Below are 14,173 nucleotides of genomic sequence, written 5' to 3'. Positions count from 1 at the left end.
CAAAAATATAGGATATTAAACACCATGCATTTCTGTCTAAAAAGTAGCCATAAATCCGAAGAAACTCAGTATAGACCATAACAACCCTACATTGGGTTGAGTATAAAAGGGAGTATCTATTAATATAATAATTTACAGAGTGTTCTATTTAAAAATATGTTTGATTTTTCACATATTTATAAATCAGTCTCGTCTATAACCCTATAGATATATTCTCCTACATCATTAAATTAAGTTAAATAATTTGATAATAGTTTAAATAAATTATTAAGTTTAAAAGTCCATTTTTTTGATGTTAATAACACTTTTTTTTACCTCAATTTGACGTGTTTTTCAAACCACTGGTGAGTAGCGACCAATTATGACTCGAAAATGATGTCACTGTGACGAGCCTCTGCTACCTGGGAACGCAGCTTAGTCTGGGAATGCTGTTAAGGCGCCTTAAAGCCTGAGGACAGCACTACTTGATCGCTGGAATGCAAAACCTTAAGATGGCTATCATATGTATCTTGATGATGGGAAAACACCATTTTTTTGTATGCTGAAATTTCCATCACGCTGATTCCATTTCAGTATACATCCAGTTCACTCATTAATCATTGTATCAAACAAAAAACAAAAATCAATTATCTCTGTATCAAAAACTCGGACTCTATTTTTGAAGTATATTGGGTGAAAATCTTTTAGAAAGTTTCCAGTAGAAACAAAAGATTGAGAACTGACTTTTTTTTACGAAAGCTAACGGCTCCAAATTCTTCTACGATTGTCGAAAATGGACGAATGATTCCAGCGGACTTGTCCTACAGGAATATTCGAAGAAGAAAGATGAACTAGCCCTAGACTAGGGATTCTGTGGTGGAGCATTGCACGTGGCGGTTTAACCTCCGTTCGCTCCCGACAGAATCCCTTGTATTCGTCCTCAAAAGTTTGATATCGGTTTCCACTGTGTGGACTTAGTGTTGTTAGTGTTCAGTGCATGTTTTAAAGTTATAATCGTCGTCGGCCCCGTCGTTTTTCCCCGTTCACGCCGGTATGGAGGCCGGATGGGCCCGGATGGTCCGCAGTGGAAGCGGGGGGTGTCGGTTTTTTTTGGTATCGGTCAAATTTGTTTTTTTGCTAGTTGAGCAAATATTGGTTATATGTCTTCTTTGTACGTGTTGGTCAATGACCAAAAGCGAAGATCCTCGACGGAAGTCGGCAATGGGCGAATGATCCTAGCAGTCGAGCCCAACATTTTTTTGTGAAACGCATACTTGAACTTGAACTTAGCCCTAGACTAGGTCGTGAGCATTGCACATGGCTGAATAACCACCGCTCGCTCCGGACAGAATCCCTTGTAATCGTCTCCAAAAGACTTGAAATCGGTTTCCACAATTTAGTGTTCTTAATGTTTAGTGAATGTTTTAAAGTGCGGAATCGTTGTCAGCCCCGCCGTTTTTTCCCTTCCACGCCGGTTGAAGGCCGGTTGGGCCCTGATGGTCCGCGGATAGTGGGTAGATCTTTTTCTGATATCGGTCAAATAACCTTTTTTTTGAGAAACTATTAAGTATATATTAACAAACCTGGAGGATGATGGAATGGTGTAGACCCTTCTCTTATGAAGACCTCCTTTAGGATTTTTGAATACTGTTCACAATTGGAAACTAGCCGAATGACCTTATGTAATCGTGGCTATTAGAAGTAAGGAAGAAGAAGAAGCCCCAGCTACTAGCAGCTGACTTTCGGTTATTGTGATATTTTTTTAATATGAATAATGATAATTCTGTTATTTACGGACTAGAATCACAGGTATCACAACACGATTTGTCAATTGATCACATTGGTGAATAATGGTGTCAACCGTAGGCCAGGGCGTTGGCTCCTCAATTAGCCGAAACGGAAAAAATCAAATTCCTTATAGGTACCCAATCTTTAAAGCAAACCACCAACCAAATTCACCTAGTAGAATTCAACGAAGAATTATCAACGATTAAAACATCCGTAGTTATATCCCCTGGGTGAAAAATGTACTTATTGAATCAAGATTTTAGGTCTTTCACCATACAGATGGTGAAATATGGAAACTGACGACAAGCCTTCTCGATCCGCTTAAATTAGCAACGTGCTATAACGTAGTTATAAACGACAATAGCTGCATTTTCAAGACTGCCATTCTGAAGCTTCCTGAAGAAGAAAACCTGGAAACCATAGAAAATCTGGAAATCCTTACAAGTTTTGACACTGTCGAATATGGCACTGACATAAAAACGACGGAATTTCATCCAACAGACGGTTGCAAAGCTGCAAGTGTAATAGATAATCATGTAGTTTTATGGGATATATCAGAGAGTGAAGGCCGGAAAGTCATGAGTGTTCAGTTAGATGGTAAAAATAACCCTAAATTTACCACTGGAAAATGGAATCCGCATCAGAATTGCAATCAGGTACAAGATTACAATGAAATATTTACACTGTTTAGCTGTGTGTTGATAGTTTAGTACTGCAACTGACACAAATGTCAAAACATATGACATTAGGACCGGAGATCTGGCCTGGACAATTGAGGGAGCCCACACTCAACTACTTAGAGATATGGACTATAACATGAACAAACAGTACCATATCGCAACATGCGGAGATGATGGATTTGTAAAGATATGGGACTTCAGGCAGCCTAGTCAGGCAGTATATGCTCGAAATGAACATTCCCACTGGTTGGGATGTGTAATATTTTTAATTGCTTCTGCTAATTGCATGTACATTTTAAGGGTTTGGTGTGTTCGATTCAACCACTTCCATGACCAGCTGTTGCTTACATCGAGTTCGGATGCTCGGGTATTACTTTCTAGCGCTGCTAGCGTAAGTTCAGAAAATACCAATGAAAGTTGCTCTGATGAGAACAAAGGGGTGGAAACAAAACAGTTGTAAGTTTCATTTTATAATCCCACATGCGGATTTGGTAAATGCTCTTTTCCCAGATTGTCAGATGGTACCTTACAATGGTGTGAACATGAAGACAGCGTATATTGCGCGGAATGGTCCCCATCGGAACCTTGGGTTTTTGCTTCTCTAAGTTACGACGGGAGATTGTTAATTTCGAGGGTGAAACGTTCTTTGAAATACCAAATTATGCTATAATTTATTAAGTTTTTTTTTTTAATTCTGTGACCCTTAATTATTTCCAGAATAGAACAAACAACCCATACAGATTTATATTTTCTACCCATATTCTACTTCAATATGTTTTTTATAACACGCATGGAATTAACCTGTTATATTATTATTATTTTCGCCCTATTATCTAAAAAGTAAGTAATATTATAACTTAGAATTTGAACACAAATTCAAAAATAGATAGGTATTGATAAAAAATCATTCAAAGTACTTTTACAAGACAAAAATCAATATTTTAAAAATTATTAATTTAAATTAATGAATTAATAAACAATTGCAAGCTATTAAAACATTCATGACATTGATTAACATATAAATATTAACGTCTTTATTTACCATAAATTACAAAGGAAAAAAAAGAAACAATGGAAAATTGCATTACATGGTGGAAAGGTGGAAGTTTTTCAGCTTAGCCTAACCCAAACAACAATAATTTATACTAAACCCTATCGATATTCGATAAAGAAAAACAACGTTGCAATATAATTACGGAAGGATACTCCCAGATAACTAATTCTTTGAGTATCTTTTTAAAAGATTCGTTAAAACATTTAAGTGACCCAGCTTCATGACAACAAAAAGGAGAAAAAAATAAATGAACAACCAATAAAAGGTGCACAGTCGGAAAGGAATTAATCCTTTTGTGAAGGAACTGAAGAAAGTTTCCTCTGTTGCGATCGTTGGCCGAAGTCAGTTTAGTAACTCTTCTAATGGCGGATTTCAATGCGAAAGGTTGCTCTCTATTATCCTGTTTGTCTTTTTTTTTTTTTCTCTCTGGTCGATGGTCCATCCTCCTCTGACAACTCTACAACTGCTTTAGGGTATCTATTCCAGATTCTTTCTCAAACACTCAAAATTCGTCGTCCACATCATCTTCAAACTAATCTTCCTTCAAATACTTTGTCGTTGGAATAGGGGACGGACTTGAATTACGAAAAGGGGATTGGGAACTCTGCCTTGTTTAGTGTTTTTAGTGCTTCAACTGTAAATTCATTATTTATTATTCACCACTACTTTGTTCCTCCGCTTCTTTGCGCTGAACTGTTTCGATTTAGCAAGGGTTAAAAAATCACCCATTTTTCACCACTAGAATTTGAAGTTTCGACACACGTGCCTCTAAATCTGATTAATGAAAATTTGATTAAAAAAAAAAAAACATTAAAACCCTGTTGCTTGCTGTCCTTCTCACCCATCAAAGGATTTAGTGATATCAGAAGCATATCAAACGAAATGTGTGAATCTATTGTAATGAAATATTAGGATGCAACAGTTCATATGAGTATTTTTGTTACGTCTCTGGACTCTTGAGATTCGCTTATTAAATTATACCTTATTATCACATTGCCAGAACATAATATATAAACTGGGCAAAATTAATGCAGCATCATAAATTTGCAACATTTGTGATATTTTTTTTCTGAACTTATGATCAGATTTAAATGATTTTTCTTTGCATTGCAGGTTGGTTCCTTGACAATGTCATTGTTTTCGCTAATAATAATAAGTTCATTTTTGATTTATACCGGATGTAATAAAAATGTTGTGTTTTTCCGAAAATTCGTATCACCCTATGGAGTATACCAGCAACCGAAATATATAGCAGTTGACATTAGAAGGTAGCTCCATCATTTTCTTTTTTAGTTTACTTCATTATCTTTCTTATTTCTGACATTTCAAGCGATTTGTTAACAGAGGTTGTGTTTTTAATTTACAAAAGTCAAATAAAATTCGCCGTACTGATAAAAACTGTTCGGAGACTCCTTATTGAACGTTCTAACCAAAACTAACCAAAAATGTATTTGCAGAAGAAGCAGTAACAGCTTTAACTTTAATGGATGAGTAATGACTTTAAAAAAAAAAATAGTCGAACGACTTAAAGAGACAGGATCTTACTGTCCAAGGAATGAGCGTTTTATTAGACAAACTGGGCTAAAAAGTGAACTTAGAACTGTTCGCCATACAATATCGTTTCGAACAATCAGAAGACGTTTAAATGAGGCTGATTTAGACAGCAGAAGACCAGCAAAAAAACAATTGCAATTACAAGAGTGTGAATCAACGCCGATTATTATCTAGAAAACAATGTAAATGAACATGTAATTCCATTTGTTCCCTTTTTGGACCAAATGTTTATTTATGCAGGATAATGTTCGTGCCCACGTGGCTAGACAAGTTATAGACCACATGAACTCTGTAGCTATTCCATTGATGGAATGGCCACCTCACAGTCCCGATTTAAATCCTATAGAGCACCTATGAGATGCTCTAAACAGAAAGGTTGGAACTCGCAATCTCGTGCCGATTGACCACAATCAATTGGTGAATGCAGTAATTGTAGAATGGGAGAATATTCCTCAAGATACAATTAAAAATTTAATATCCAGTATGCAGATGCGTATGAATGCTGTGATTCGAAGTAGAGGCAGATATATACGCTATTAACATTATAGTGTCTATTAATTTTAGAGTTTTTGATTTTTTTTCGTTTTATGTTTCACGGTTTAACTTGTTTCCAAAAAAAATTTCTTTAATAAGCTCACATGCAACCTTAATATTGTAATTACTTTATTAAAAAAAGTAACTCGTTAATTTTGTTTTCATTTATTAAAGCGAAAGAAAAGTGGGAAAAATTCGAATACATTTAACAATTAATGTATTGAATCATAAAATATATAACATGTTACGCTATAAAACGGTGTATTTCCTTTAACAACAGGGATAATGAAGTAAAATAAAAAAAAAAAATGGCGAAAGATGGAGTCACCTTCTAATGACAACTGCTATATGTTTCGGCTCCACAGAGTGAAGCATAAAAAATGTGGCGTTAATTTTATTTAATATTATTATTAAGTTTATACTTTATGCATAATTTTTAAAAGAATCCCTAATATCCCTAAGTTAAATTATATGAAGTTATTTAAAAAATATGTACTGCGAGTACTTCGGAGATCCTTTTGAGGTTCATGAAAAGAGGTGCGCGTTGGATTGTTAATCGTTATGCAATTTAAAATTTAATGATTTCAACCTAAGAGGTAAGACCAAAACTTTTATTCCTTTGTTTACAGTCTATTATAGTTCACTTTTTCAATGATGCCATCTTTTTTGAAATTAACTTTCGGGATCTGTAAATTTATTTACTTTGGTTTTGTGTTCTTTACGGGGAAAATAAAACTGAACAGTAAAATCGTTTATTTAAAATTAGCTACACAGTATAATCACATATGCAGTTTGATAAAAAATAATATAAAAGACACATTCCATAACGAGTTAAACTAATAAATTCAGTCACACGTGGCACTATTTTAAATGATTTTTTGGCCTTCTTATAAGCGTGTATTTTTAATTGTCCCAAACAAACATGTCTAGAATCAGTCAACCCAATAGACCAAAAAAATGTCCTCATAATACCCGCTCGGCATTGGATTTTCTTCAAATCCGCTCAATTTGTTTGATTTCATATTGTACAATAATGTATATTATAATTTCTAAGCGAGGGAGAGAACTAACGTAATAAAAAAGTCACACCTGCTTGCAACTAACCAAAATACAAAATAATAAAATGGAGTGTGCCCGTTTGCACTGTTTTTAAATATACATTAAAGTCATTAAAAAAATAAATAATTTTATTTTCCTTGCACCAATTTTTGCTCATTAATTAAAATAAGTGACAAAAAGCTAATGAAGAAAAGACTATCAAAATTAATTTCTATATATTTGCTTGATCATTGGATGGTATATGGGTGATGTCAACCCAGCATATCACTTTTGAAACACCCGCAGTTAGTGAAAAAACTCTAAAATTTAATGAACACAAGTTACCAATGGGTTTTTCTTACACCGGTTTTGTAGTCTATATATAAAGCTCGAACAACACCTTCAGTATAAGCGACAACGAATATATTGATGAAACACAAATATGATTCACTTTTAACTAAAAATATTTTATCTGTGAAATCCTGAGCTCAAGATATTTAACATTGCCAATTCACTTAGATAAAGTTTCCTTTTTGGCATAAAAATTTATTATATTATATATTATTAATATATTTAGATTATGACAATAACAAAATAATTCTTCTGGAAACCTCATTTTGTTTTTAAATGTTAAATCTTGAAATGTTGGGATAAATTGCAGTCAAGAACATTGTGCTCCTTTCTAAATAGGGATTAAAGTTTCATTTGCGAATATATGCAGTTCTGCGGCGCAAAAACTGATAATTAATTCACAGCAAAATTTTTCAAAATAGCCATAACTTTTTTTTCAATCTTGTGCCTTATATCTGAACCTTACCTTAAAAATGCGAAATTTGGAGTTATGATAAAAAACTTTTCCTGGGCTATCATTCTCGCTATGTTATTTTGTAAATTCAAGATAATTAAGCATTAATAACAACCCCTAAGCTGAACATTTTTTCCTAGTACCCAAATTTTTGTTTTTTGCGTTAACTTCTTTTACTCGTATTTTAGTTTAAGACAAAGATATTGAGATGCGGTTTTCACTGGGTTGTTGGGCACATATTTGACTTCCATCATTGAATTTATTCTATTTTATTTATTTTTGCGATTATGCCAGAAAACGAAACCTAGTAGCAAGGTAAGTAATCAAATTGCGGCACTCACAGCAAGATTGATAGCCTAGGGAAAGCCCTTTGTAACTACTCCAAGTTTATTAAACTTCGTTAAACCTTTTTGGAAATATGGGCATTTAAGTAAGTATTCAAATACCCCCACCACTTTAATTGCGGAGATAGAGCAAACGGTATTAAAGAAAAATCATTTGAGTTTGTCTCAGCTTTAAAATAGAACTTCACATTAACCATGGTTCATAGTAGGAGTTTTTGTAGAAACTGAGGTTTAAAATACAAGATAACAATTATGCCCTCTGGTGGCCATTTTAGAAACCCGAAAACTATTTCCAACATTTTCTCTTGGCCGACTTACTTAATTTTTTTTTTTTTCAAATTTCTAGGGCCATGGGTTTCGCTAGTACAATTGAACTTACTGCGACACTTGGTATAATTGGCGTTCTCAAAATAATATATCTGATAACTGAATCATCGCCTTACGCAATGACCTTCCTGTTCAAACTAATGAAGGGTGCAAATGGAATATTGTTATCTGGTTTGAAGTGGTCTTGATACAAACGGGACACAATATATAGATATGCGCAAAGGTCTCAATTTTCCCGATTCATGTTTCTATTTACCACTTAATCTACAAAAAACGCGAAAGAGCGAAAGAGAAAGACGGACTAATTATACTGACCCATTAACCAGCAATTCGAAACTTCCACCAGACACAATTGATGAGAACTAAGTTCCATTCGATGCATTTGAACTACCGGCACTATCTTTATCAGTATCATCATTACCGAGTTTCTTAACAACGGGCTCACCACTATCGTCTTCAAAAAATTGAATATCCCCAAAACTGACTCGTTTTGTGTGATTTTTGGTAGCAGTTTCTGGTTTAACGTTCGACGTCCTCGGTACCGGTATCTTGTCACTCAATGTCGAGTTATTATTCTTGTCGATTAGTATGTAGTTCAACGGTACCACGCCGGATTTGCCGTCCTTGACCGCGAAAGCCCATCCTGTATTTTTCAAATTCATTTCTTCCTGGATGTAAGTTGGAGCTAGAAGGATCCTATCGTTCGTCTGAATCGGCAGTTCGTTGGCGGACGTCGCTACGAAATCGAAACAAGCCTTGGCCCTGATTCCGGGTGCTTTCCATTTGCCCGGATCACTTTTATCTGAAAAGGTTATAGTTTCTTATTTGTGATGATTGCACCGACTGCAGCGATTTGTAGTGGAAATTACCACATGTAGTTATGAATCCACCATTATGTGTAAAATCAATAAAATTCGAGGCAAATACACCAACAGAGCATATTTAAATTATTCTGGTTACTAGGAAACTACCATCAATAAAAAGATGATGGATGGAACCTCGCCAATAAGGCATGGGGCACTTTTTGTTTCGTTTTTAATAATCTTCCAAAAACAAGCTCTCTATCAATGTTGAAGAGTTCGAATTTATCCTTTTTTTAATGATTATGGTGCATTTTAACATGACCTGCAATATCTTATATAAATTCGATAATACTTTATTTATTTGACGCAGATAACTTTGCAGTAAACGTCACAGTTTGCAACATTTGTCTCAATATTTATAGTAATTTGAGATAATAAATTTGTTTTTGGGTACATAAATTTTCCATTGAAATAAATAATGATTTAGTTAATTAATTCACTCAATTGAGAATATCAGGTTGGAAAATGATATTTAAATTTCAATATCTACTATATATATATTTCAATATCAAAGGAATAAAACAATAATTGGAAAATTTTGACAAAATAAAATGAAATATAAAAAATGAAAACAAAAAATTCTCGTCTGTCCCATTTTTGATCATTTATGTTGCGGGTTTCGTGGCCCAGGTCTTCTTTTTCATATATACATTACATTTCTAGACACCCTTTGCGTTTTTTACGCAGGATCCAGTGGCTTACTCAAGTTTCTTCTGAAACTTCCGAAATTTGATATATAAAATAAACTTTCTTTAATGGAATGGAATCGAATGGAAGTTTGGAAGGTAGTAGGTTTGGAATTAGCTTTTCAAAAATATGTAACACATAAGGATGTTTCAAATATAAAGAATATAACTTTAATTATATCTTTTTTATAATTTATTGCAAAAGCAATATCGAATGCGCAACAGTAGGCAGAAATTAAAATAATAATTATGAAACGTTGTTTGACAGCTAAAGTCTTTTAGGAAAACGGATACTTTTTTCCATGGCCTAAATATAAAAAAAAATTAAAGATATATGCTTTTTACTTAAAATTATTTTTATGAGTTATATATTCTGGAAAAACCTAATAAAATTACACAGTGGGTTCTGTTTGAAAAAATACAAGCTTACTTCATATATCAAAATTTGTTTCAGAAAAAAACTGACAACACCACTGGATCGTAAATCTGTAAAACTTAGTAAGACTGGTTTTCACCTTTTTGATTAGTTTAGGCACAACCAAGCTACAAAGAGTGTCTAAAAATGCGAAATTTATCAAATTACCCTGTATCTAAAAATCCAGAAACATTTCTGTTTATGTTATTCATTTCATGAAGAAGTAGCCTTGGGTCGCGAAAACCGCAACATGCTACCTTTATTAGTAAGAGAAATCAGTAATGGGATACCCTGTATATAATAATAAGCCGCTTGTATCCGATATGATTTATTCTTGTATTTATTGTATGAAAGGTAAAGCGAACATTTTAAATTGCCTTTTCCATTTATTTTAATTTGACTGTTTTAAATATTTTTATCTCAATTGCTTTTGCAACATGAGTTGTGAACCACACAAAGGATACTTTACCCCAAGGGTGGGATCGGGACATTTACATTCGTCTAGCGAATCTATATACAATAATAATCCAATTGTTAGGTTCGTCAAGGTCAAACACCTAGTTAAATGCGGTAAATAAAAATAAGTGTTTCCATGTAGTAACTGTTAGTTAGCATATGGCTGCCAAAATGTCAACGCATTCAAAATTTAGTTGCTTCAGACTATACATATACAGGCGGTTTCTTTAAGGGTAGCCAAAGGCCATATCTTAAAACTTACTGAACTTTAGTACCATTATTAGAAAGTTTTGTCTGAGCCTCATATCGATCTTAATAAGAATTAGGGAATCTCCTGAGTGTCTAATTAGTTAAATCGCTGTATCTTCTAAATGACCTATTTGATATCAACAAACTCAGGCTTGTTTGAAGGAGACATGTAACTGTTTTCAAGTATTATATCCTCTACTGGTACTCGATAGTTTGAAATAAAATTGCTAGATTGCGCAATTAGCAATAATAACAGTTTTTTAATTTTGTTCCGAAAATTGAATTTTGATTTTTCATTCAAAAATTTAGTTGAAAAAATCTTGAAACTGCAGTTTGATAACTTTTGTTGGCTATATTTTGTCCTTTACTTGATATGGACTAGCTCTAAGTTTTCATAAACTGTGGGGAGGGACGCAGAATAAGGCAAATAAACATTAATTGTTACTAAACCTAGCTACAAAGTTAGGAAACTATATATAAACAATTTTTTCAATGGTTAAAAAGTGTTCTTTTGAAAACAACTCTAGAAGGGGCACAGAAATCGGATAGTATTAATATGTTTGCATACAAAAAATCTACTTTCTAGACATAAAAATTGTACTGTATGATTTAAAATTTTAATTCTACAACACCCCATCTTAAATGCCTTACCCTCATATTTTGGCAAAAATCTACTGATGATATAGGGTGCGGACACAATTACCCCCAGGAATGCCAGAGTTGGCCAGCTGGAAGCAGGTGAGCTTCTCGGTAACCCGCCCTCCCGCACGGCTTCGTTCCATGCGAGCGACGTACTGCTGTGGGGTACAGGTAGTCCCAGAAGTCTCCGTATTTTTCGGTACGCCCAACTGAAGAATCGAAATATATTCACCGAGTACCAAATCTGGCCGAAGGTGGTTCTCAGCTTGCCGAAATTTTCAGCAACGCTCAAAATAGCACGGAAAGAGCTAGTCATTGCGAAGAATGTGTTGTCGAGCATCATTGCGAAACTATTGAACGCGCGCACCAGACTTTCAACATTCGCGAAAGTATGGCGTGAATTTTCCTCTACATATTGAACAAAACGACGTTCGGAATCGTCACGGGACAAACCCGGGTACCCATACATATTGTAGCCGGCGTAAGACGAGCCATAGCTATTGTACATCGGGCTTTGGTATGGTGAACCATAGCTGCTCATACTACTTAGACCTGCAACGAAATTAAACGCTGCATGTTAGAACGGGTTATTCGCACAAACAATTAGTTAATTTTCTAATATCAGTTGCTGGAATTAAGGTTTGATGTTATCTAAAATATTTGGACTATCACTTTTGATCGAGCTTCTGATTTTGGAATTATGAATTTATTCTAAAACTGATAATTGTTGAGGCTTGGTTCCTTTTAATGGGGTCTCAAAACATCTTTATTACAAATTATAACATATACAAGCAGATATATGACCCTGCTAAAAATTCCTGCAATAGTTTCTTTTACAAACTTTTTTTCAAAGTTGGCAGTTAGTGTTGTCAAATTATATACGCACATTAACAAGAACTTTTTTCTGTTATTATTAGCTGAACCCAATAACTTTGTAATTTTTTACATATTTCAGATTATCTTATTACACTTCACTTAAATTTCCAAAATTTTGAAAGATAAATTGAAGAAATGAAGGAACGTTTTGATATTTTAGAAAAAAATAATTAAAAACCAAAATATCATTAATTTTAATTAAATCACATTTATTTGTGCCAAAAATGTTGATTAAAAAATAATTTGAATTGTTTAAAAATGTTTGATAATGTTTAATACTAATAATAATATTGAAGTTCATTTCCAATAAAGCAAAGAAATACCAGGTAATAAATTTGATAGGCCAGTAAATATAGCAAAGAAATTAGTTAGATCGGTAATTAGCCTTTGACTTGTCGTCTAAATTTTATTGTATATTTTATCTTATCAAAAAGCAAGGGCATTTTAACCAGACCCTTGACCTTTGGCAATTATTGTTTCAAATCTAAAGATTAAGGTTGTTGAAATTTTTAAATGAGGATAATTTGACGACAAATTTTTTGATGAAAATATAATACAGATAATTTTAAAAGTTGCTTCCCACAATTATTATTCTAGTGGTTTTATTGCAAATTTGATGATGGAGAGTCACTTTAGTGTCTGGACCTTGGCCTTCACCTACAATTATACTAAATTTAAAATCAATTAATTACAAACGTTTTGGATCAAAATTGCACCTTGCTCCATTCAATTAAGCAAAACATTAAAAACTCGTAAATAAAGCACTAAATGACAAAAATGTATTAAAAACCACCTCATTTCATCGCAAACGAAATGCATCCAAGGGAATTTGTAATATTTTGGCTACAGAACAGTGAAAGCTACTTGGTTCATGTTAATGACTGCCTCATAAAACTTACTTGAGTAAGGCAAATATGAATTATAGGACCCGTAATATCCAGGATTCGAGTTTGAAGAAGGCCTGGGAGGCAACGCAGGGGCCATTCTTCCGGGAGCTAATGGGGTGCCAGAATTTTGCGCCCTGATAAACTGTGTGGAATTCTGCAACGCGTTTGGTGCTTCCCAAGGTTTTAACGGGGACGTCATGTTTAACATTTAACACTCTTGTTTACAGTTAATAACCGCACAATTTTATTACACATTTTTAATACGATTGCGACACTACGTGGTATGAATGCCCGAACTTATTCATACAAAATATTTTAGATCCGAGCAAGTTAATACTTCCGATTATTGACTCTTATTTCTCGCGTTCTTTAGGATCGCAGATAGAATGTTATTTTGCGTAATAAACATTTCCGTAATTTTCTCTATCAATTCACTATTAAAAACTGAATGGGAACACGGTTGCTGTGGACAAATTGGAATCAAATAAAAAAATACTAAGAAAACAGTCCAACCACAGAAAACATTGAATGGTACGTTTCCTTTCAGTTCTACCTCTCCACTGCATTTAGTACATGTCTTTTCTATGAGCTCAGCATAAACACTCTGAGTCATAATTACCATAGCCTCGTTGGCACAAAGAACAAAATGTATTGGATTTTTTTGGTGGAATGTTACTTTTTAGTGTTTGGGTGTTTTAATTTTATTTCATAATAGGGCGTCCGAATAAATCACTAATTTCCAAATTTCAACGATTTGGAGATTAGCCTATTAAAAATGGAAAGACAGACAACACATCTGTGCTTGGAGCGATTTTGTCGGTGCCATTGCACATGGCGGTTTAATCTATTTTCGCTCTGGCAGAATCCGTTGTAATCGTCTTAAAATTTGATATCGGTTCCAAAAGTAGAATGTTCTTTTTTTCTGAGTGTTTTGTGATTGTTTTAAAGTTATATTCGTTGTCAGTCCCTCTGTTTGTTCTCGTCCACGCCGGTATAGAG

At 33.9% G+C, this 14,173-nt stretch overlaps 2 protein-coding genes across 2 annotated transcripts; one reads left to right on the top strand and one right to left on the bottom strand.

The window, feature by feature from the left end:
• Positions 1–880: 880 nt before the first annotated feature.
• Positions 881–5,664, top strand: LOC132707945 (EARP-interacting protein homolog). Its single transcript, XM_060679997.1, has 8 exons — positions 881–1,788; positions 1,846–1,980; positions 2,031–2,423; positions 2,473–2,693; positions 2,748–2,903; positions 2,958–3,287; positions 4,615–4,769; positions 4,959–5,664. Exons 1-6 carry the CDS (start codon positions 1,747–1,749, stop codon positions 3,115–3,117), a joined length of 1,107 nt encoding a protein of 368 aa, XP_060535980.1. The 5' UTR covers positions 881–1,746; the 3' UTR covers positions 3,118–3,287; positions 4,615–4,769; positions 4,959–5,664.
• A 663-nt stretch (positions 5,665–6,327) lies between these two features.
• On the bottom strand, positions 6,328–13,721 carry LOC132698496 (peroxisomal membrane protein PEX13). The gene is made up of 3 exons (XM_060664607.1): positions 13,187–13,721; positions 11,424–11,963; positions 6,328–8,905 (listed from the first exon to the last, which is right to left on the bottom strand). Exons 1-3 carry the CDS (start codon positions 13,380–13,382, stop codon positions 8,466–8,468), a joined length of 1,176 nt encoding a protein of 391 aa, XP_060520590.1. The 5' UTR covers positions 13,383–13,721; the 3' UTR covers positions 6,328–8,465.
• Between the last annotated feature and the right edge of the window lie 452 nt (positions 13,722–14,173).

The sequence above is a fragment of the Cylas formicarius genome, unplaced genomic scaffold (assembly GCF_029955315.1).
Source record: "Cylas formicarius isolate icCylForm1 unplaced genomic scaffold, icCylForm1.1 PGA_scaffold_10__41_contigs__length_53128322, whole genome shotgun sequence".
NCBI classification, from domain to species: domain Eukaryota; kingdom Metazoa; phylum Arthropoda; class Insecta; order Coleoptera; family Brentidae; genus Cylas; species Cylas formicarius.
The sequence above is the reverse complement of the archived record's forward strand: the minus strand, read 5'-3'. Positions and strand labels throughout refer to the sequence as shown.